We start from the raw sequence: 25878 nt of genomic DNA, 5'->3' as shown, positions 1-25878 counted from the left end.
AAAGGAACTGACTCACCGAAAGGTATAAGGGCTGTGTTGTCGACAGATGCACAAACAAAAGCCCTAGAGCTTTGCTTTTGCTTTGCTAGCTTTTGGAATGAAATTCTTTCTCAAGTTGTAGGAGAAACGTGTGCGCGCTGTAATACCACACTGTTTGTTTGACACTATCTCCACATTCAAAGAACTGTGCATAACTCTTGCGAACAATATTTATTTTAAGACAGTAAGTTGATAAAACCACTGACAAGTAGAACAGTGTTTGCGTGGACTTGGTCCTGGAGCACCAGATATTACCCTGCCAAATTTTGAAATTATTCTCTCTGGCCAATGCATTTGAGTTTTTCCGTTTTAATAGAAAGAATACTGGTCAGCTTCAGTGTAGCCTCAAAGACTGCAGGACAGGTAGATGAATTACTGTCTGTTGTGTCCTCACGCAGTTCAAATCACTTTAAACTGTGAGAAGTACATGTCATAGATCCCCCTCCTCTTTCCTATCCCGACCCCCTTTCCTGCTTAGCAGGCTAAACTGCACCATCAAAGGAACTCCTATTCTTCAACAGTTGACATACAACTTAATAGATAACACAGATACAGCCACCACTTGTTCACTTCCAGTCAGTTTGTGCTCTTTTATAGAACAATCATTTCATTGTTTTATTGATATTGCTTTGACAGTGCTGTCACTTACAGAATTTTGAAGCCCAGAAAAAACAGGAGATTATTGGCTCATCCTGTAAAGTGATAAATCTAGAAGTTTTTTTGAAGAGCTAAGAAATTCCCCTGAAAATTTTTGTTCATATGACTCATAATCATAATAAATTTTAGTGGGTGCTGCAGAACATTCAACACAAAATTTCAAAACAGAACACTAATTTTTGTGGGACTGTAACAGAAGAAGAAAAATTGTGTATAATGGTACTGTAATGTAAATTATTGCAGTGTCACTGTTTTGAAGTAGAACTTTGTACAAAACTCACAGGCTTCAGTTAATTAAAAACAGGGTCTTGTATCTTAAGTTTTACGTATGTTTGCCTTTGAAGAGATATGGAGTTTACTGAACTCTGAGACCCATAGTCATTTGTAAGCTCAAAAAATTCTTCTTCAATATTTTTCTCTCTACAGTGATGCGGTACTTAGTAGTGGTGATGGTCCATCGACTGGAGCCAGTAAGGACCTTACAGGATAATTTTCATCTTGAGACACACAAAATTCGTAAACAATTCCATTTGTCTCAGTACTTCTGTTTCCTCTGACAAGGAACTGTTCATAGTTCTTGGAATTAAGATCTCTCTTCAAAAATTCGTGAACATTCTGGCAACATATTCTGCAATTACAAGCAGTATATTCATTTGTAAGTGAGGCAATTGCTGCTGCCAGTTACAAATTTATAGCTGTAGATGTTGGTGCCTATAGTAAACAGTCAGATGGAGGTAGGTTCAAAGCAAGTATGTTAAATAAGAAACTTATGAATGGGGAACTGTTACTACGACCACCAACAGAACTTAAAACAATGTGTCGTGAACTACCATGCGTCATTTTGGGAGATGAAACTTATTCCTTTTCTCACTGACGTTTGAATAACAAGAAGAGCCTGTAAGATGATAAGCATTCCAGAGCAAGAAAAGTTGTTAAACACACATTTGGTATAATTATTGGTAAACGGAGATTACTGAGAAAGAAAACTGAAACATCCATTGACATAACTGATCGCATAATGAAGTGCATTTGCCTCCTCCATAATATTTTCATCGATGGGGAAGGATTCAGTATTGAAGCTGAAAAGTTTGGTAACAATGGTAATATGCAAAAATTCAAGAGGAATCCTACATTAAGCTCAAACAGTCAGAAACTCTTTTGTTGTGTATTTCATTAAAAATTCAACTTAAATTTATTAAATAACCTTTCAAAAATAGTTTTAAAATACTTAGCAATCTACTGTATTCCTCATACATACCCGTTCATCATAAAATAAAATCGGTTATAAAGAACGATAATTTATATTCAAGCCTACCACATAAAAGCCCATTCCTTTGCCATTTCATCCATAAGGTATAAATTGCATAATAGTTGTATTTGTCAAATTTTTGATGACAATGCAGTTGACACAGCTTAATTTCATTCATAAATTGTTCCACATTCTTGACGACAAGGAGACACAAAGATATGTCACAGACAACAGCTGATACTAAGCTACTATGCCTGATCTTAATGCATTGTCACCTGGTGGAAATGCTTACCCATCCTTCACACAAGCAGTGCACATGTGAATGCATAACAATGTAAATGTATGTATATGTGTGTGTCTGTGGGGGAGGGCGGGGAGATGTACACTCGTAGGTGGCATGTGTATGAAGGAAGAGATGATCAACACAGGAACAGTACAAATGGTGGCTCATGGTACTTTGGTCATAGTAACATATTTTAATCATTTCAAGAAGTCAGAAAGAGGAACAGTACAAATGGTGGCTCATGGTACCTTGGTTATAGTAACATATTTTAATCATTTCAAAAAATCAGAAAGAGCTTCCCTGAGAGTTATGGCACACACAAGAGAAAATATAGGTGGTATATAACTAATACTTGTAATTGTACTTAATCTGAACCACGAACTTTTTTTTCTCCAATTGAAAAAGCGCAAGGACAAAGTGTTTCTTGCACTTCTCAAGACCTGTTTATGAAACGATACAGTTACAGAAAGTTGATTAATATTTGCAGTGATGTTCTCATAAAATCAGACAGGAGATATCTGATATGTTCATTGCAGAAACTGATGTGCAGTTCTGCTATCTTGCATCAGAAATATTAAACTGTCTGAACATCACCAGTATGGCCCCTGCCGGGTCCTCCCCATCCCTTCCTGGCCCAGCTACCCGTGTGACCACCACAATACAAAATAAAGTGTTCTTTGGCCCAGCACATCACAGTCTGGCCCTGTGTGCAGTTTGAGGACTGTGTAAAGCTTTTGTACAAACCTGACTAGATTATGGATGCCTGGTTTATGCACCAGTGAGACCTATGCATCTCAAGCCTTTCGACGCTGATCCAAGGCTGCAGCTGACAGCCATCCTGGCTGCTGAAAAGGTTGAGAGTAAATTTAAACTTATTGAACTTCATTGAGAGAAGGCACTTCGGCACATGTTTTTAACTCTATATTTAAATGAGCCCCACAGTTATATGGAAACTTTCATGGATGAATTGAAGTTGGCAGACACCCTTGGCTGCTCAGTGGTTTTCCTTGGACATGTCTTCAAGTTCTACTTACCAAACAAGTATACTGTACTTGACACATAATTAAGTGCAATTTTCAGTGTGGTGGAGCACATGACACATATTACTGTTGAGAACATACTCATCTGCTCTGATTCATTGAATACCCTTAAGTCTATGCAACACATGTACTTGCTGATGACCATGACGTTGAGTGCCCCACGTATTTAAAAAAATAAATAAATAAAGTAAAGAAATTCTGCATGTACTCAGCAAATATATATGCCCAGAACATTCAATACTCCCTTCTCCTCCTACAATGACAAGGGAAAAAATGTGCTATTGTCCAGGGTACTTGGACACAAGAGAATTCAGGGAAGTTATGTTAAACTTGATGAATACTGTGATTTATTCACACACTGAAATAAAAGTCACAGTACAACAAGTGAATTATGAGTCCATGGATCCAAAACAAAGTCAACATATACAATAGCCAAAGTCCTCCAGTGTAGTAATCCCAAACGTGCCCAAGTCTGTATGCAGTGGCAGGTTTTCATGATGAGTTAAGATGATATCAGAAGTGCTCTTGCATGACCAATATAGTTTCATACATACTGGCTGTGTGCTGTAGTTGACAAAACCATGTGCCACGTTGTGAGCACCTCTTAGTCTGAGTCACAGTGTGTTTCAAGCACTTCCTAGTTCAGATTGTGGTTATGCCAGCGATTTGCTGTGTCAATCTTGACATCTGAGTCGGAGGCTGAGTTGCCATTAGTCTAAGATACAAGATCCCCCCTCCCCATATTCAGGTAGTGCCCTGGCCAGTGACAATGGTGACACATCAGGAAGAGAGTGTGACTGCAAGGATGGACCTATCTTGACATCTGGAGAGGAGTCCTCTGTGATGTCGGCATCCCCGTCTATGGCTACTACTTCTAAATTTCTGTGTTTTGTACAGTGTTACTGGCATTATGCTCTATGGTTGATAATTACATAATTGCATTTAATACATTATTATTTATAGGTGTTATATTTCTTTTTGGGAAAATTTGTTATACTTTCTCTACAACACAAAGTTTGCTAGGTGGTGTGGATCATTTATTACTTGACCTTTCTCCCTTATCTGTATATTGTTATTCTTTCATCTGTCTTTCCGTGTTATCTTTTTAATGACATCCCAGATGTTTTGTGTTCATTCACTGCTTTGTATATTACCTATAATTATATGGCAGAAATTTAAGAACTCTGGTCCATTATGACACTTTTTCTTGGAACTGGGGTACAGAAGGGTCTGAGAGGACTGTCTGACATCTTGTGTTATCTATTCAGTTTTGTGAGACATTGCTGCTGATGTGGTTAATTTTGATTACATATTTTCAAAATTCAAATTAAATTGTGTTTAGAACTTAATAAGTTCACTTTGACATTGCTTTCTGTATACACTTCATACCAACTTTGATTTGCTAGTCCTCCTCAAAAATCTTGCATTTTGGCTTCTGATAAAAGTCTGTTTTAGGTGTGCAGTTGACAGATTTGTTTTCTTATCTGATTGTACTGTTGTTATTTGGCAGAAATGTTTTGAGAGTCCAAGATATTTTACAGCTACAGCTAACTTTGCCCTGTCCACATTTGTGGGCATGTAGTCGATTACTGGTGCTGTTATAGCTACTCTTCTTGAGCTGTTGACCAAAAGGTACATGCTGAAACTGTAAAAGATATTTTTGAGGGTCATATTAGTTTTATTTGTGACCCTAGCATTTATGCCTCCCTACAAAATTATATTAACTTTTGTGGCCAACTCTTTATTTAGAATTTTGGTTAATTTACAGAAAAAAGTATCCATGTGATCAATACATACAGAAAATTATTAATTCCTTGTTGATATCCAGTCCTGCTATGTTAAGAGATATCAATTCAGCAGGTTTAGCAGACCTAGGCTGGTGCGAACTGCCAACACTTTATTACTTTAAACTCTGTTCATGCTTTAGCTGTCTTCCTTGCTTATGATAATAAAATATCGTGCATTCCTAATTAACTGTGTGAATTGCAAGAATGGAAAAAACATCAAAAAATCTTAAGAGACAAGAATGATCACAGACTTTGCAAGTCCGGGTCTATTAAATCCACCTGCCAATTTTGTGGAACATATGTAAGTCAGGCGGTGTGTACTATCGAAGATCACTGCTGTGAATACCAGCGACACACCAGACTGCTGTAGCCAAACAAGTTAACATTTGAGGAGTGCTGCCTATTGGAATTAGACTTAATGAATTACCACCATGCAAAGGTTCTGACACATAAGTCTAATATCTGGAACTCTCAAATTAAAGGCTATATCCAGATGCTAGTAAGGGAACAGCCAATCCATAGTGATAGTGGCAGCATCTTTAGTAAGGCCTATGAACCCACACTTCGACTAATGAAGAAGAAGAAGAAGAAGAAGAAGAGGAAGGAAATATCCCATAACAAACTGATGTCAGGAGCAGGTGGAGCAACAGTGAAAACGTCACCTAGACATTACTGGGTGCTAAATATGGACAAAGTGATGATTTTAAGGGAGGGGGAAGGAAACATCAGCTGGGCACTCATTCCTGAGCATGGACTGTGATTGAAGCAGCAGCTTGGAGGAATGGGGGAAGGAGATAAAAAGCTACTCATCAGCTCTGATGCAGTCAGTTCATCAGCACACTCAGTGATGGCAACCTGTCACTTGCAGAAATATTGCACCCATTGGACACTGCCATGCTGTTGTTCACTCATGAACTATTTCGTCACAAACAACCTCTTTGCCATGTGGCCACAGTCTTTTTCAACTGATCTTGATCTTCATGCATTCTAACTTTCAGGACACTTGCATAATAAAATGATATTTGTGCAGTACCAACTAAAAAGCAGATATAGATTCTGTAAAACAATAATGTGGTGTCTGGATAATAAGCTTGCATAATTTGGCTGTGACTACAACTCCAGGAAAAGCTACTGTCACTGTTATGTTTACGAATGTTTACTTGCTAGAAGACTGTCAGTTGAATGAAAGTACTCCAGAGATAAAAGATTATCCTAACATAGCAGTATTTGATCATTTTGCGGCAAAGTGTTATTTACTGCTAACCTGAAGATGTGTAATCTATGGTGTCACACTGCAGTTTCCATGGACCATTCGCTTGACAGATCATAATGATGTTGCATGAGTTATATATATAAGACATACAAATGCAAGCTAGTAATTCCTAACCACCACCTTTTACAATTACAGTAATAGGTATTTTCTACAGGATAGAAGGACTTGCCAAGGAGAAGCTTTTTCAGTTTATTTTTAAATTTTACTTTTCTCTCAGGCTTTTATGTCACTGAGTAAGCAATCAAAATTTTTGGTTGCAGCATTGTGCACCCCATTTTGTGTTAAAGGCAACCTTAATGTGACATAATGAATGAAATTTTTTGTTCTCTCATCATAATTGTATACATCATTGTTCTTTTTGAACTGCAGTGGATTATTTACAATGAACTTTATGAGAGAATAAATAACTGTAAAGAAATAGTTGAAAAGCCTGACACCTTAAATGATGTCTACAAGATGATCATGTACGCCAAAATGTTATTCTATATGACGTTATTGACTGAAAATATGCAAAATATGTCAACTTAATGATTTCTCTCTCCCCAAATTTTGCAGTGACTCTTTAAGTGAAAATGTGGCTGGACTAAGTTTTTGAGTTCAGGAATTTTCTTTTTCCAGTTTAAATTCTTATCAGTGTGGACCCCTAAGAATTTAGAAGTTTCCACCATATCAATGATTTCCTCACCATGTGTTATGCTTATCATTGGTGTAGTACCCATAGATGCGCAGAACTGAATACGATACGTCTTTTTAAAATTGAAGACGAGACATTTGCAGAAATCCAGTCAGTGATACTTTTAAGAACATTGTTTACCATTTCTTGTGCAGCTGCTTGTACGCTTGGATTGACTACAATATTAATGTCATCTGCAAAAAGAACAATTCTGTTTGAATGTTAGACTGCACAGTAGTTTGTATTACTGAGCACTGGTGTAGACACACAGAAATCCAACATGTAGTATTATCATTGTATGAAAGGGCAAACTCTTACTGCAGAGGGGTGGAGGATCATGCATTTATATCAGAAAAGGAACACAGTTCGAATCAAGACATGACCTCAGTACAGTAAGTGAAGACAAACCCTTTGAAATATCAGCTATTGAATTAACAGGGCTTGATATCACCAAGAAATTACTCATTTTGTGTGTGTGTATGTCCCTATTGGTCAATAGTGCAACAAGGGTTACTATACTGACTGCATCAGTAATTTACCATGTGGCCACAAATATGGACAGGAAAAAATGTGACGTAGCTGTAAAAGATCTCGGACTGTCAGACCATCTCTGTCAAATAACAACAGTAAAATGAGGCATTGAATCATTCCCTAAATCACAAGCCTACAAAAGACATCTATCAGAAATCAGAATAAAAGATATTTCAGAAGAACTAGAACAACAAAGCTGGGATGAAGTGTATAGGGAAACCAATGTGAATATGAAATTCTCTAAATTCTCCACATTCTTTAAATTGAACTTTGAAAAGGCATTTCCAAAAGTATGCATGTCTGTATAAACATCTCACAAAAACAGATGGATAACAGCAGTTATTAAGAAATCCTCCCAAACACTTAAACACCTCAGTTCCATGAAAAAGATTCGCAGTGATTCAGAATTCTTAAATTTCTATCACAGATACAAAAAGATCTTTAGGAAGGTGCTGATTGCTGCAAAAAAATCATTTAATGACTAAACAATATATAATGCAGAGAATAAAAGCAAAGCAGTCTGGGATGTTATAAAAAAGGAAACGGGGAGAGGCAAACAATCGCAGAATAATATACTGCTTAGGGAGGGGGATAAGGTAATAAATGATCCACAACACTTAACAAACTATGTAAACAAGCATTTTTCAAGTATTGCAGAGAAGTTACAGCAAAAATTCCCCAAAACTAATATCACACTTGTAAATAATGTTCTAGATAAAGTCTCAAGTACAAATGTCAACATAATTCTGTGTGGGGACATTAACATCAACACTAATATCATAAATGAATCCAGCAGCACCTTTATAAACATCCTTCAAAGTTTTGGCATGTCCCTATTGGTATTGATGTTACTTCCAACCACAGAGAATGAAGTCAGTAAAACTGTTCAAAAACTAAAAAATAAAAAGTCAGTAGGCTTAGATGAAGTACCAATGTGTGTACTGAAACAATGCATAGGGATTATACAAGGCCCCGTGACAAATATAATAAATGAATCCTTCACATCAGGGACATTTCCAGAGCAGTTAAAACAGGCAAGAGTTGCACCTTTGCTTAAGAAAGGTACTGCAGAACACATAGAAAATTACTGGCCCATTTCCCTGCTGTCAGCATTCTCAAAAATAATAGATGCAGTTATGAAAGATAGATTAATGAATCACCTGAATAAATATAATCTTTTAAGCGATTCACAGTTTTATTTCCTAAGTGGCAAAAATACGGAGTCAGCCATAGTAGAATTCACAAAAGTTGTACTTGACGCTCTTGATAAAGATGAGTGTGTCACAGGCATATTTTTGGATCTTTCTAAGACGTTTGATACAGTTGACCACAAGATTCTATTAAATCAGGTAGAAGCATTAGGAATAAGAGGGGTAGCTAATGACTGGTTTTGATCATACCTAGTAGATAGGGTACAAAGAGTAGAGATAACACATATTTCAAAAAGATGTAAACATTTAGTAAAACACTTATCAGAACCAAAATACATAAATATAGGTGTTGCACAAGGTAGCATATTAGGACCAATACTATTACTGACATACATCAATGATTTTCCCACTAGTGTTACTCATGGTGAAAAAATTCTCTTCACTGATGACAGCAATATTATAGTCTCTGAGAAAACAAGAGCAAATGAAACTCTCAAGGAAGTTTATGATTGGTCAATAAGCTATAAAGTGACATTGAACATAAAGAAAACTAATGCCATGAATTTCAGTTTGAAGAGGGAAAATGACAATGTTAAATTAAATGTAGATGGCACCTCTATAGACTGTATAACAAATGTAAAATTTCTAGGAATGAATATTGATTCTCAGTTGAAGTGGTGTGAATACACAAAGGTACATGCAAACAGAATGTCATCAGCATGTTATGCCCTTAGTGTGTGTAACATGCAGTGTCTTTTAGTTACATGTTATTCATATTTACACTCAATTCTTACCTATGGCATTCTTTTTTGGGGAACAAATGCACAAAATATGAACACAATTTTCAAACTCCCGAAAAGAGCCTTAAGATAATAACCAAAAATACTAGTCAAGCTCATTGTAAAGATCTGTTCAGAACACTGGGAATTTTAACTGCTCCATGTGAATACATTTACCAGTCAGTTATACACATCAAAAATAACATTGGTAATTACTGCACAACCAGATCTGTCCATGACCATGCAACAAGAGATAGACTCAACTTACATTTACCAAGAAAAAATAAACATAAAACTCAAAACAGCATTTTCTACCAAGGAATAAAACTGTACAATAAATTACCAAAAGAGATTAAAGAAATTGCTAAACTACACTTATTTAAAAAGGCAGCTAAAACGTACCTGTTATGCAATACATTTTGTACATTGAAGGATTACTGAGACAAAACAGAGTAGGAGTTTGATAAAAAAATGATGTACAAATAAATAATAATAATGATAATGATTATAAAACATTCCACATAACACCTTCACTTTATGTTTTTTTCCTTCTTTTTTCCTTTCTAGAAATACTTACTCCCAAGCTGTGCATGGCACAATACTAACACCTCTTCCTCTTTCTTAGCTCATCTCACTCATTGTGGAGGGATGCTGACTCAGTTTTTCAGGATAGCAAATGGGAATTTGCAGTACAGAAAATGGCCCAGAGATCACCTGTGTGTGTGTGTGTGTGTGTGTGTGTATACGCACGCGCTCGTGCGTGCACACAGTGTTATGAAACAATGCATGTATAGTGTGTGCAGTGACTGATAGTGAGCTATGAGTGAACGATGTGGCGTTACATTATTTAATAAGTTATTTGTAAAAAAAAGTATTGTATACCAGGAGTAAATCTAATGATTATGTCTAACAACAAGTCTTTAAATATATGTGTATACAAATTAGCTAATTTTAAATTGGTCTAAACTTGTAAATACTTTGACATCTCCTATACCCTTGTAAAAAGAGATCTACGGATGAATAAAGCTACTACTACTACTACTACTACTACTACTACTATTACTTGGAAAATCATTTACATTTATGAGGAACAGTAGCAGACCCAAGACTGATCCTAAGTGGTTTGTCCCACGTCGGAATATTGTCCTCGGATTACATTGGTTGAATTACTCAGTGGCTTGCAAGTCAAAACTGGTTAATCATAATAAATTAAACCTGTAGAACACATGCGGCACAGTGCTTTATTTTTTCTGCGTTCCTTTGTTTAGATATACCCATCAGTCCCATAAAACTCAAGTTTATGTAGAAGAACATTGTGATTAACGCGGTCAAATGCCTTAGATAGGTCCCAGAAAATACCAAACAGTGATATTTCGTTATCTAATGCTTGTAAAACTTTGTACATGAACATGTAAATGGCATTCTCGGTAGAGCAACTCTTCTGAAATCCAGACTGTAATTTACTAAGGATATTATTGTTGCTTAGGTGAGTTACTATTCTAGAATACATATTCTTCTCAAAAAATCTGGAAAATGATATCTCTTGGGAAACAGACTATTAGTTATTGACCTCTCTTATCACCTTTCTTAAAGAGGAGATTAACAACGGGATACTTCAGTCTCTCTGGGGAAATGCATTGTGTTGGTGATGCGTTACATATTTCAGATAAGACAGGACTTATTATACAGGAACCAATCTTTAGTACTTTGTTGGAAACACTATCAAATCTAGATGTCATATATTATTCAGTGATAAGGAAAGTTACATTTATTGAAAACAGTTATAACCTAATGACACTTTTCTTTTCAGTATCGATGCCAGATCATCTCTGAGAAGCTAGAAAAAATTAAATCTATTGTAGAAGAAAAACAAAATGCAAGAAATATAGCAAAAGATGAAATGGAAAATTTGAGGGAAGAAAGAGAAAGAACTGTTCTCCATCTTCAAGCAAAGAATGAAATAGCTCGTTTAACACACATTTTGCACCAAAAATATGAGTAAGTTTATTCTCTATATACAAAATTAATTTCTTTGGTATTCTTTTCTTATCGTATCAACAAAATAATTAATTTTTGATAATATAATTTAGGAAAACTTGCCGGTCCTTTTCCTTCATCCCTCGTCCTTTACCCTTCAACCCTTCTGCCAGAAGAAGGAACCACTGGCTCTGAAAGCTTGCACTTTTGTGTGTGTTTTCTCCTGCTGCCATTTGGTGAGTAGAATGTTGTCATCGTGTTAGACAAGATGTGTTTATAAGTCTCTACCTTTAGTATAGTATTTAGCATAACTATTTTTGTCACTCATTGAATAACAATAGAAAACATACTAATTTTTATTACATGATGTTCACATAGCCTGAAGACCAGTCAATTCTCTCTCCCATAAAATGATCATTGTTTTATGGATAACATAACAGATTTTTACTGTTCATGAAACCAGTTCTTACAGGTTAAGCAAAGCATTAGTCCACAGCTTAAAGACATAATTCTTTCATAACTCCAGTGTGCTGTGTACAGTGGGGCAGAAAATCATTTTTAGATTGTGACGCAAGAGACAAACCAGAGTTGCAACTGAAACAGATGTTATTTAGTCAGTTTCTGGCATCAGGTTACGGCCTTTCTCAAACCAACCAGTGTTTGCCAAGTAAAATGTCTGTCAGAATAGCAGTAAATAAGGAGGGTACATTTGCGTATGACCCCAAGTTTGTTAACAAACAGAGCTTGTACTCTGTTTACTTAACTAGCAAGGATGTTCACAAATTAAGTTACGAAAAAATTTGCTTAAAATGACTAAGATATACACAGTGCCACCTCAGAAAACTAGACCTGAAATGTGATTTACTAGAATTCAGCACCTTGGAAAATGGATCCTATCAGAAAAAGTGCTCCATTATAACCAAAAAGAAAAGTGGACTACCTTTACTTTACTCAGATGATTTGTTTAGTGTCACAAGGAGCATGACTAGTGTTCAGTGGTGGAATTTTGTTGTTGGCCCTGTTTTTTATGAATGAGAAGACTTCAGCCCGTGTGCTATAGTGTTGCTTGTACCCAGCCTTCATATTGTTAGACATTATTATTACCAGGTACAATATATAACTGACTCCAGTTGAGAGTTATTAATCATGTAATCGAAGGTGACAGGTTTTTATAATTCATTACTTGCATAAACTTATATTTCTCTGCATTTACAGCTACTCACTAGCTCACACAAGGTTCACGTTTACAGAATTTTACGTCTATTCTTTAGAGTAACATTTCTTCACAGATAACCTCATGTACTTGTATATGCATAAATTTGGAATTGAAAGTAACATTAATTTGTAAGTCAGTAACATAGAGCTTGGACAGTAGTAGTCCTATTTCATCCCTTCGAGACATTGCGTTTCTTTTATTCCTGTGCTATTAAAAGATGTTCCAGTCTTTTGTCAGTATGTACCTCAACTCATTCCGCATTCCTGAAAGTTCTTCTCCTTAACCCTTTGAGTCCAAACAATTGGAAAAATATATATAATTTGTAAATTTTCCAGAAAAGTAACCTTTATTATTGTAGTATGCAGTGAATACAAGAAGAAATTGGCAAAAATAATTGCCCAGTTGTTTTAAGGAAATGGTTTCATTTTGGCATATGATTTTGAAAATTTTTATGAGATTAATCTTTATTATCATAGTAAGCAACGAATACAAGAAGAAATTGGCAAAAAGTAAAGAATTGATTATTTTAAGGAGATTGTTTCACTTTGGGACACTAAGACATACTTTTGCAACCATGTGACGTGATATATATCTCCAAATTCACATTTTTGTTAGACCCAATCCCACAGCTCAAAACTTCCATGAACTCATAATGCCCAAAACAAATTATAGTCCTAAATACTAAATAACCAGCAAAAATGGGCCTAAATTTTAATAAATTTTATACTGAAACTACGTACCGCCCAAGTAGTTTCATTTTGAAATCACTAATAAAAGCAGTGGTAAAAACTTAAATTTATGTTACAATAGCTCTGAATACACTTACTGTATGTCACAATCTCCTACATTCGTGTAGCACTGTTTCCATGCCAACTTCGTTTTGAACGCTGTTGGTGACTGCTACAATGCGCTACATTTGTAGAAGTACCTCAGTGCACCATGAGATGTCTTTGTCTTACAACAGCATCAGTGATTTCATTATAAAGGCACTGGTTTAAATAAATAAATAAAATGATAGTTTCCAACAGAAGCCAGTAGTAACCAGTGGGCTAATGGGATATATGTAACATGATGAATGAATGAATGAATGAATGACCCTTGTGCATCATAATGACTCCTTATCAAGGAAAGAAGGCAGCATTATGTGAGGAGAAAGTGAGATCTAATCTTTTACTAACAAAGAAATCATAGCAGTTGTAGTGATTGAGTTGTGCTATGACTTCTACACTGACACTTGTTGCAGGGTGGCCAGTAGCGCCTCTAAAGTGATATATTTTGGGGGCTGTGAGGTGGTATCTTCCACTACCACAGCAAGTGTGGAGTCAAGAATGCTGACTCAACAACAATATTCCTTATTAATCGATTGTTCTGTGTAGGAATTCAGTGACTGCGACGCTGGAACCAACTGTGGCTAGTGGACAGTGAGTCAGTTCATTGTGATATCATGATGTTGTGGCAGCAAAGCAGAGGGATGTTGTGACAGCAAAGCAGAGGGATGTTGTGACAGCAAAGCAGCGGCTGGCACCCATGGTGTCCTTGCTGACCCAAAGTACAGTGAGCTTAGACGGCTATGCTGGCATGAACAGCCCGCTGCCCAAGACGGCTGGCAGGGGCATGCAGATGCCCCAAGTTGAACCCAGGCCTCTTAGAGACTGGATGGAGTGTCAGGCAATGGCACCCAATTAGTGACCTTCCCTCGGCGGATCAAGTTTGAAGCTTGGTACTATCAGGACTAGATGATGCCTTGTAGATCATTGGCTTCATCTAGTTGATGATGCTGCTTAATGGTGCTGTAGCTACTGGGCCATACATTCGACTGATGTTTGGCACAAAAATGGTGCCGGTTGAGAGTAAGACATCCGTGGAAGTGCTTCTTCCAGCTTCTAAGTTGGGAGTATTTGTGCTCACTGTGGTAGGGTGTCCAAAATTAAAGCAACAAACCACTGTTTCCCTGTCCTGTGTCTAATTCACAATATAATCATACAAATTATCAGTAGATGCCTGTACAATCGTGTTCTTCAAGGAAGACAGCATTTCAGTCAACAGACAACCATGGCAATGGAGACATAAGGGGGGCCTATCAAATGGGGTAGTGTTTTCTGGGTAGTTACACTTCCACAATCGCAGTGTACACAGTCACAGACGGTGCAGTATGGCACAGACAAGACGCCTACCAGACTCTCTGTGGTAGACAGCCATAGGAAGAATGCGAGCTGGATAATCGCAAAATGATGTGCCCTAATGGCTTAGCGTGAATCTATCTGTTGTTTCTCAGATGTGGCGACAGTTTATAGAGACCAAAACTTTATCCCAAAGATCAGGGCAGGGCTGATCACATGTGACATCAGGAAGAGAGGATGTATTTGGCTGTAAGGGCATGACGGTACCACCTTAGTACTGCATGGCAAGTGGCATCTGTCCTTGCAACGTCCAGTGGACTCGATGCATTGAAGCAAACATTGTACAGAAGGCTTTGGCAGAGTGGTCTTAATTGTCAGAGATCTACTGCATGCGTACCTCTGATGCTCCTTCTCAGAAGGGAACATCTAGAATGGAGTTGTCAACATGCCACCTGGACGGTCAAACTGTGGGCCAATGTTCTTTTCACAGATTAGCCAGATTTGTCCTGGATAGTGATCCTCGATGGATTCACATCTCTAGGGAATGTGGAACACGATTTCGTTATCCAAACATTGTGAAAAGAGACCAATATCGAGGGGGATCCATAATGGTGTGGGTAGGGATTATGTTGACCAGTTGAACACCTCATGAATTAGTACAGGTATAGTCGGCTGTGGAAACTCTGCCTTGTTCTACAACATATAGCAATCTATCCCACTGCTGATAGTAAAATTCTACAGTGCAGAAGCTAGGCCCTCATTACAGTGCACCCAGCTGCAGAACTGTGCAAGTGGCTGGCCTGCATATCCCTTTTATGGTTGTGATAGCCTGCCTGTGGCTGATGCGATAACACAGTATAATTATTCTCTACCCATTTATACCTAACACTTCTATTACTCACTGACTCATGCAAGGTTAACTTCTCTCATCAGACACCAACTACATCCAGTTTGCTTCAACACCACGTGACAGATTCATCTCCTCTACAGTTGTCTCCTATATCTGCCTCACTCCAACATTTTCACGAAACAAACACACACACACACACACACACACACACACACACACACACACACACACGCACACGCCCCTGCTAACGCAACTCACACTCACATGACTGCAGCCTCCAGCAGCTGAAGCCACAACGAGAATAATATGTAGAAGACTGAACAAGAAACGAGATTTGTTGGATGATGATCAGTTTAGCTTTACAAAAGCAAAGGCACCACATAACATTTTTGTTTACACATTCCGGCTTCTGTCATTCCACGCTCCAACCTGAAGAATATTACCATTTCATAGGGTGTTCAGTCTTTGTCTCATTGTCACCTCCCCCTTTGCAGTCCCCTCTTGGAGTTCCAAATGGGGGACTAATCTGGAGGCTTTTGCCAATGGAGAAATCATTTCAACACTTTTCCGTTTACAAACCACTTGTCCTAAGGCTAGATGTTATGTGTCTTTAATGCAGTGGCTTCCATTGTCTTCCAGATCCTCATGCCTTTGCTCATTGCTGGTTCTCCTACCTTTTAGGGACAGTTTCCCATCCCAAGGGCAGTAGGGTGCCCCGAACCTCTCTCCACTCCTTTGCCCTCTTCGACAAACCATTGTCGGAACAAGGGTGACACCACCAGAAGTCTTTAGCCGCCATTAGTAATGAGCTTTATTCAGAATTTAATCAGTGGTTGGGATCAGATTTGGGAAATAAGACATTTTGATTACTGGTCAAAGACAATGCCTCTACACCACAAACTTACATTTGGGAAATGAGGCACCTCCCAGCCATATATGTCTATGAAGGCATGAGGAGTGCATAAGGGTGGGAGGTGGAGCAAGATGGTGCACTTGTTCCTCACCAGGAATATAGGTAAAGGCTTTCTCTTCGTTACAGAATTCTCACAGATTCCTGGAAATGGTTGTACGCAACTCTGTTAAACTGCAGAGTTAACATTGCCTAGCATGACAAGAAATATTCTGGCTTTTGCAGTCACTATAAATCTTGTCACTCTTCCTTCATGAAATTATGTGGGTTCCTTGATGCAGTGACAGCTTGGACACTATTCTGCAGTCAAAGCAAACCTTTACAGAACAGTGCTGAAGTAGTGGTCTCAATCTTTTCTCTGTTACTTCCTCTTACAGCCCTTATTAGGCTGCCCCAGGGACCAGTCCGACACCCTAACATGCAGAACCCTTGTACAACATAAAAATGGCAGCAATATATCTGTTTTCCATCTGTGAGCAATCCCCACGACAACACTCCTTTCCTTAAAAAAAAAAAAAAAAAAAAAAATATATATATATATATATATATATATATATATATATATATATATATAAAAAGAGAGAGAGAGAGAGATGGAGCCCCTCCATGCCCACATCAGCCTGAGGGCTAACTCAATAGGTCTACTGCCATCTCTGCATAATGGTTAGTTTTCACTAATGTGAGGTGTTGCAGGATGTGGGTACTGCGATGTTTGCATATGTCTGGTTAGGTTAACCATTAATACGCGCTCGTCTGGAGATAGATAGGGTCGAAGTCGAACGGAGGGTAGCGATTTGAAGGGCAGAGGAAAAAAAGTGCCAAGGCAAGAGCCAAGGAAAAAAAAACCTCTGCGATAGTTACGTCAGGTGGTAAGAGCAGTAGCGGATGTCTTGCTGCCTGCGATAGGTCGTGCAAGGGTAGGCTTTGTTAGTAGTGGGTATCATGCATGTCGATACCTTTGACGTTGTGCGGCTGTGTTGCTCGGAGGTTGCTGCTGGGTGCCAGTGTAGAGTTCTCGTTCAGCGTCAGCAACCTGCAACAGTTAGGATTATTATCATTTTTGTGTCCGATAGGTCATATATCGGATGCACAGTGTAAGGTAATGTTGGCGGTTTGTTTGTGCGTCAGTGGGCGAGCTCGTCAGTGTCCCTGCTATGGCCTGTTGGTCGGCTCTAATAGCAGCTGGTAATTACCAGTCAGTGTTGCTGATATGTAGGGGCTTGTTAGTGTATGTTAGTTTACCATAGGTGGCTATGCCTTAGCTAGTAGTGTCTTTGGCCGCTTGTGCTTCCACTTGTGGTTGTGATCGTAGTTTCCCAGAGTGAGGATGAAAGGATTGTTTGAGTGTCTCAAGTTCCTGTATAGTCGTGTGGCGGATTTTTTGAATACTTCCTTGAGGGTATCAAGGCAGTATTCATGGTGAAGATCCACGGTACATGTGTAGCGTGGAGCGTTGCTAATGATTCGTAGCACTTTGTTCTGTATGATCTGCAGGCGGCGCAGTCGTGTAGGAGCTGCAAAATCCCCAGACGGGAGCTGCGTACGTCATCAGAGGTCTAATCAGTGTCATGTATATGGACCTCGACACCCTCCTATTCAGTGTGCTTTCCCTGTTGAGCATTGGGTAGAGCTGTTTGAGCCTCGCGTTCTCTCTGTTGGCAACGTAGTCGATGTGGTCCCCCCCCCCATGTAAGTTTCCGGTCCAGCCAGACACCTAGGTAGCTGACTTTCTCTCGGAAACGTATTGGGCATGCATGTAGTGTTATCGGTCTACTGTGTTGATGTTTGTGCAGTAGTTTTGGTCTACGTGTGAACAGAACTGCTTTGCACTTGTTCGACGTTTACTTTAATACACCATCACTCCAACTAAGGCTCAGCTGTTCTGAGTGCTGTCTGTATCGTGAATTGATGTTCAACGGTTTCCAATCTTGCGCAAGTATGGCGGTGTCGTCTGCGTAGGTGGCTAACGTCGAGTTTTGTGTTGCTAGGAAGTCGTTAATGTACAGGTTAAATAAGATGGGCCCTAGGATGCTTCCTTGGGGTACTCCAGCTTGGATACCGTGTTGTGTTGATTATTTATGCTGCACGTTAGTGTTGAAACACCTGTTCGTGAGATATGAGTGTATGAGATGTATGAGTCTGTCTGGGAAACCAGCTTTGCTTAGTTTGCGTATGAGTCCGTTGTGCTCATTTCCTTGTTGCACAATGGAATGGTAACAATAGTTTACCATTTGTATGTGGACAAAGAAGACACTTGGTGCCTTTTCTGATTCTACATTCAGTTTTACATGACAGAGCTATTTTAGTATACACTGAAGAACTTGGACATATATGGTCTACATCTATTAAGCCCAAATACACCAGTCAAAAGAAAGAATACATACCACTGCATAGCCAATCTAAAGAATGTAGCTTTCAAAATACATTTCATTCAACTTTAGCTATGGCTAGTCAACACTGAAAACAGAAAACATAAAAATAAAGCAATAAAGCACGAAAATAATGCAATAAATCCATGCCCAAATGTGAAGTTTCCCAAGAAAAGTATTGCATATGGCATCTAAGTTGAAGAACCGTTTTTTTTTAAAAACAAGTTTATTCTCTGTTTCTCTGATTTGAGGAATATACATTTCCAGTTTGTGTTGATGACCAACAAGATTGTCTCAGTCATTCTCGCTTTTTCCCAGTCTGTTCCAGATTTTTAATTTTTAGTTTTCACCTAACATCATAGCAATATGAATACATTTTTTGTGAATATTTCATAGCATTTATCTTTAAATGTGTTTGATATCTAGTATTTAAACATATGAGGATGTAGCCTAATCCGTGAATCAAAATGTGGTGACACCCATATCCGTATTAGTGACATAAGAAAATGTACTTTACAAATCATCTTCAGTTTCCCATTTATCCATCACTAGGCCAGATTGAGACATTTATGGTACTTCTTGATTTCCACACCTCTCCAGCATTCTTGTTCTAAAACTGTATTTTTCTAGTCCAGATTCCTTCTTTGTAAACTATTCTTCATCGAGTCAGTCCATCTTGATCTGGGTCCCCCTCTTGCCCTCAAATTTATGAGGTGTTAATCTCTAATAACCTTCCTTCTTCCTTCCTCTCAAACTTGGTCTCCATCATTTGTTTTAGTATTCTGCCATCTTCCATTCTCTTTACATGTCCAAACCATTCCAACCTACTCTTTTCAATTCAACTTTTCTACTTCCTAGCATCTTCATTTCTCAACCTGTCTCTCTTCATTTTCTCACATTAAATTCTTAGGAAATTCATTTCACTTGCTTGGTTTCTACTCTCTTCTTTTCTTACAATTGTACAGGTGTCTGGTGCATATGTCAATATGGATGTAAATTATTTCTTGTGCAGCACTTGCTTACCCTTCATTGGCACATCCCTTTCCCAGACTAAGTACCTCAAACACTGGTAAAATGCGTTGCTCTGTTGCGCCCTTTTGTTAATTTAGCCTACGTCCTTTCATTCTGCATTATCTCACTTCCTAAATATTTAAAATTGTCCACAATTTCAATAGCCTGTCCTTTAATATTAATTTGTTCTTTCCCTTCTCTGTCTCCTGTGGTTACCATAATAGTCTTGCTTTTCTCCACATTGCATTTCATGCCATATTTCACAATTTTTCCATAGAAAATGTCTAGTTGTTCTTGTACATCCTTACTGTTGGTTCCCCACAACAGAACATCATCATCATCAAATAGCAATAACTTCATCTCCCTTTCTCTGTGATTTTCTTTTGCCTCTTTCATGATTTCATTCATCATGGTTATAAATAATAATTGTGACACAGCACTTCCTTGTCTCAACACTGTAATATTCCTAAACTAATCAGCTCTTCTGTCTTTCCAGTTCCTTTCTCTTCATCATTTCCCATATTTTTTTCTCTGGGGACACTATTGTTAGACTTCACTATGTTAATAAATATCATCACCAGAACTTTCCCATGCCCTTAATGAATTTCCATCAACTTTCTCGTACTAAAGTTTACTAAAGATTTGGACTGTTGTTGATCTACTATGTCAAAAGCCTGCTTCTCTTCTAACTGACCTTCCGCTTTTTCCCTCAATCTTCTTTGCAGTACCCTCTCCATTATTTTTGCTACTTGCGATATGAGTGTGATCGCTCAATAGTTATTGTGTACGTATTTGCCTCCTTCCTTGAACAATGGAATTATTATTTCTTTTCCCTATTCTTCAGGCATACATTTCTGAGTGCACATGCATCTTATCAATCTTCATAACCATTGTAGCCCAGTAGGTCCAGCTACCTTTATCTTGTCGACACTTACTTCATCAATTCTAGCTGCCTTTCTTGTTTTCATTCTTGTAACTGCTAGTTCCGCTTGCAATGCTAATATTTTTCTCTTTGTCAAGGAGTCCTGTGTTACTTCTGTTCCCTTTTCATTACTGATTTTCACATTTAGTAGTTTGGCAAAGCACTCTTCCCAGCTTTTCTTTATCCTCTCTGCTTAGGAATCCTTTCATCATCATTAAAATCCTTTTCCAACTCTCATGTGAATTCTTACCAAGTTTTCGTCTTTTCTTCTGCTACCACTTTCTAACATTTTGTTTTGCTTTTGTGGAATTTCCTTTTGCTTCTTTGCTCTTTGTCTCTGTTCCATTCTTGCATGTTTTCTTCTTTTCTTTTACTGCTACTTTCACCTGCTTGTTCTGCCATTATCTCTCCTTTTCCTTCTTTCTTCCAGACAATCTGCCACACATGTTCTCTGCAGTGCTTACAAAATGCCTCTTTCAACTTACCCCATTCCTCTTCTACACTTAAACATTCAGTGCTTGGGATTCTGAGCTTAAATAATTCCCTTGTCTTTTCTTTTACCTTCCTATATTTTAATTTCCACATTTTTATTTTTTTCTCTGTTTCTGCCTTGCATTTTATACATCCTCATCGTTGCCACCACTAGTTGATGTTATCCAGCAAAAGCAGGTACACCCATTAACTGTCTACAATTTTACTGTTCCACCAGAAATTAGTCAATAACAGTCTTTGTCCTTTTCTCTCCCAAACCTTATATTGTTATGTTTTGGCTGTTTTTCTTCCAGAATCACATGTTACCCACAATCAAACAACTTCTTTTACAAAAATCAGCTAATTGAACTCCTTCCTCATTTCTTTTCGCATATCTGTATGGACTAATCATCTCTTCCTTCCCTAGTCTTTCATTTCTCACCTATGCATTTAAGCCACCTATCACTATTGCTTCCATGTCAATAATTCCTCAATTTCTCCTCTTTGTCGTTTGCAAATATTAGTGTAATGTAGTCAGTGTTTAGGTATCTGAGGAATCTACCGTAAATATACTGAGTAGATAACTATAAATCGTTTGAGACACTTACAATTCCTTCTACTTCTTTTCAAATTTAGATCTTGGGGCCAACACATTTTCAAACACGTTGAATCAGTGATATTGAAACTGGCGATTTCAAAATCTTACCTCTGGTGGAAAAATTTCTTTGTGTACCTACCAATAAATAAATTGTGTTTTGCAAAGTGAGTGCAAGACACTGTGTTTTGTTGGCAGAGATACATTTGTTTCCACAATAGGAGAAGAAAATAAGGTGTTGTTTCTTCTGGCTCACTAGGTGTAATATTAGTCACACTCTCAACAGAGCACACGAAACACTTTGCAGTGATGTAGATGGTCTAAAATTAATACAACATGGTCATTTGACCTCTAAAATATAAGTGCCTGTGCTAGAGTTTAGTTCAGTATCTGATTCAAAAGACTATTTGAAGCAATTGATACATGCTTATTTCTAGATCTAAAATTTGTCTTTGGAATTTTGTTATGCATTTAAATAGATAATTAACTTTTTTTGCTGCTGTTAGTAAGGTTTTGCTTTATTTTTTAATTCCTTTTCGTAAATGAAAAAGTTGACAAAAACAAAAAACTACTGGTACTAGGTACTGCACTCTCCAGTGATTTGTAAAACAACACTCTGCTTATTAACACCACGAATTTTTGAAGAAAAGAAGCTTGAATACATTACATAATTATAAAGAACTAATGAAAATGTGTAGACAAGTGTTACAGCCATATTAAAGTATAAAAATTATTGTGTTAAACATAACAAGAGACAGAAGAAAACAGCTTTTATCTTAATAAAAAGGAAATCTCATAAAATATTATGAGGGTATTAATTTTAGGAGTGAATATTAAATATGTTGTGCCAAAGAAATTGTTACATAACTGTGCTGTGTATGATGAAAGTTAATTGTGATTGAATTTTCCATGAAGAAGTTGTATCACGGCAGTGATTGCATGTTTCAGTGTTATCTCAGTCTTTGGCTTGGCTCTAAAATAGTTGGTCGCAGTTGAGGCTTGTTTAAGGCCCAAGTGACACAAGCAGCTGCTTGGGGCATGATGGACGTGGGTTTGATGAGAGCACCATTGTCATCAGTGAAATGGTTTCAGCTGAAAATATTTGAGCCCAGTTGTGAGCCGCAAAGAGTTATCTGCAAACATTATAATAATTTTTATTCTGCATACAGATAGATGCCACTAACAAATTATAGTTGATTTAAACTAGATGGAACTTAGCATATAAGGTCTAAAGTGGCAGCATTGTCACATCAACTACTGTCTACTGGCAGCTGCCACAGTGCATCACTCTCTGCGGCAATAAAAAATTACCTTAAAGCCTTGTAGCTTCCACAAAAATTATGTAGAAAATTTCAAATTCACGTAAGATATAGATCTCTATAATGTCTCTCAGCATGTTGAAAACTGTTCTTAATTTTAATTAGGTCTAGATTATAAAAATGATAGATTGCTGCTCATCATGTAGCGGAGATCTTGAATCGCAGATAGGCAGAACAAAAAGATCGTTGACAAGTAAACCTTTTGTCAAAAGTCCTTCTTCCAAATTAGACACACACACACACACACACACACACACACACACACACACAAAACTACTGTCTCTGGCTGCCAAAGCCAGACTGCGAGCAGCTGTGCGTGATGGGAGAAACAATCTGAGTGGTGGGATTAAGGAGGAGGCTGGGACACGTAGGAGGAGGGATAGTAGGGTAAGGGTGGGAGACTGTATAGTGCTGCTAGTGGGAGCATACAGGGATGAAGTGGAGAGAGGGTAGGGCAGCTAGGTGAAAGTCATGAGATTGAAGGGAGAGGTAGAGGGTCAAATGGAAAAGGAGAGAAGTAAAAAGACTGTGGGTGCATTGGTGGAATAGAAGGCTGTGTAGTACTGGAGTTGAAACAGGAAAGAGGATAGATGGATGTAGGACAATAACTAACAAAGGTTGAGGCCAGGAACACTACGAGAACATAAGATATACTGCACAGTTCAGGGAAGCTGGTATTGATAGAAAAGATTCAGATGTCACAGTCTGTGAAGCAGTCATTAAAATGAAGAACGTTGTGTTAGGCAGTGTGCTCAGCAACTGGGTGCTCCAGCTGTTTCTTGGTTTCTTTTCCTCAATCTTACAGTGGCCATTCGTGCAGATAGACAGCTTGTCGGTAGTCATGCCCACATAGAATGCCTTACAGTGGATATAGCTTAGCTTGTAGATCACATGACTGGTTCACAGGTAGTCCTCCCTTTGATGGGGTAGGTGATGTGTGTGACCTGACTGTATTAGGTGTTCGTGGGAGGATATATGGAACAGGTCTTGCTTCTAGGTCTATTACAGGGATATGAGGCAATGGGTTGGTAGCAGGGGATGTGCAGGGGTGCATGAGGATATTGTTCAGATTCGGTGGATGGTGGAATACCACTGTGGGAAGGATAGTGAGTGGGATATTCCTCATTTTTTGACATGGAAAGAGGTAGTCGAAATATTGATGGAGAATGTGATTCAGATGCTCCAGTCCTGGGTTGTACTGAGTAACAAGGGGAGTGCTCCTTTGTGTCTGGGAGATGGTAGGTGACTGGAGAGACAATTCACAGGAGATCTGTCTCTGTACAAGGTTGGGTGGGTAATTTTGATCTGTGAAGGCCTCAGTGAACCCCATAGTGTATTTGGAGAAGGACTGCTTGTCACTACGGATGTGACGGCCACTCATGACTAGGCTGTGTGGAAGGGTGGTATGGAATGGGTGGCAGCTGTCAAAGTGGAGGTATTGCTGGTGGTTGGTAGGTTTGGTATTGACATAGGTACTGTTGTAGCCGGTAGAGCTCAACATCAAGGAGGGTGATTTGTTGGGTTGAGCAAGACCAAGTGAAACGAATGGAGGAGATTGTGTTGAGATTTTGGAGGAAATTGGATAGGGTGTCCTCATCCTCAATCCAGATCACAAAGATGTCTTAAGTGCATTTGAATGAGGTGAGGGATTTGGGATTCTGTTTGCTTAGGAAGGATTCCTCTAGATGACTCATAACGAATGGAGGAGATTGTGTTGAGATTTTGGAGGAAATTGGATAGGGTGTCCTCATCCTCAATCCAGATCACAAAGATGTCCTAAGTGCATTTGAATGAGGTGAGGGATTTGGGATTCTGTTTGCTTAGGAAGGATTCCTCTAGATGACTCATAAATAGGTTGGCAAAAGATGATGCCATACAGGTGCCCATTGCCATACCATGGATTTGTTTGTATGTGATGCCTTAAAATGAGAAGTAATTGTGGGTGAGGATGTAGTTGGTTGTGGTGACCAGGAAACTGATTGTATGTTTCAAATCTATCAGGCATTGGGAAAGATAGTGTCGAATAGCAACAAGGCCATCATATCTTTTATGTAGGGGGGTAGGTTGCGATTAATAGGTTGAAGGTGTTGGTCTACAAGAGCAGAGATTCTCTCAGTGGGGGCACAGTAAATGGCAACAATAGGGCATCCTTGGTTGTTTGGTTTGTGGATTTTACGAAGATGGGAGTGCACAAAATGGTTGGGTTAAGGTAAGAGAGAAGTTCTGGGGAAAGGTTTTGGGATTTGCCTAAGGGTTTTCATGAAATAAAAATATTATGAAATCAATGTTTGAAAATTTAATATAATTGGATAGAGAAAAAAGTCTACTCACCTAGCAGCCGCAGGAGAAAGCACTTCTAAAGGATATGGAAATGCACAAGCTTTTAGAGCCAGTGTTTCCTTTTCCTGTCAGAAGGGTTGAAGGGAAAGCTAGAGGGGCAAAGGAAAAAGATCAGTGAGGCTTAGGAAAAGGGGACAGTTATGGAAAAGTCATCCAGAACCCCTTGTTAGGGCAGACTTCTCATCCTGTCTGGTTAAGTCTCCCACGATCTGATCAATGTTTGAAAATTTAATATAATTGGATAGAGAAAAAAGTCTACTCACCGAGCAGCAGCAGGAGAAAGCATTTCTGAAGGATATGGAAATGCACAAGCTTT

The 25878-nt window shown here is 38.3% G+C and overlaps 1 protein-coding gene across 1 annotated transcript in view; it reads left to right on the top strand.

Annotated features, from left to right (window-relative positions):
- Positions 1–25878, top strand: part of LOC126235852 (structural maintenance of chromosomes protein 4-like) — a 329466-nt gene that overhangs the window by 97923 nt on the left and 205665 nt on the right. The window contains exon 5 of the mRNA XM_049944717.1: positions 11273–11460. Within this exon, the coding sequence (XP_049800674.1) occupies positions 11273–11460 (188 nt within the window). The remainder of the gene's footprint in view (positions 1–11272; positions 11461–25878) is intronic.

This window comes from Schistocerca nitens, chromosome 2, assembly GCF_023898315.1.
Source record: "Schistocerca nitens isolate TAMUIC-IGC-003100 chromosome 2, iqSchNite1.1, whole genome shotgun sequence".
Taxonomy (NCBI): domain Eukaryota; kingdom Metazoa; phylum Arthropoda; class Insecta; order Orthoptera; family Acrididae; genus Schistocerca; species Schistocerca nitens.
The sequence above is the reverse complement of the archived record's forward strand: the minus strand, read 5'-3'. Positions and strand labels throughout refer to the sequence as shown.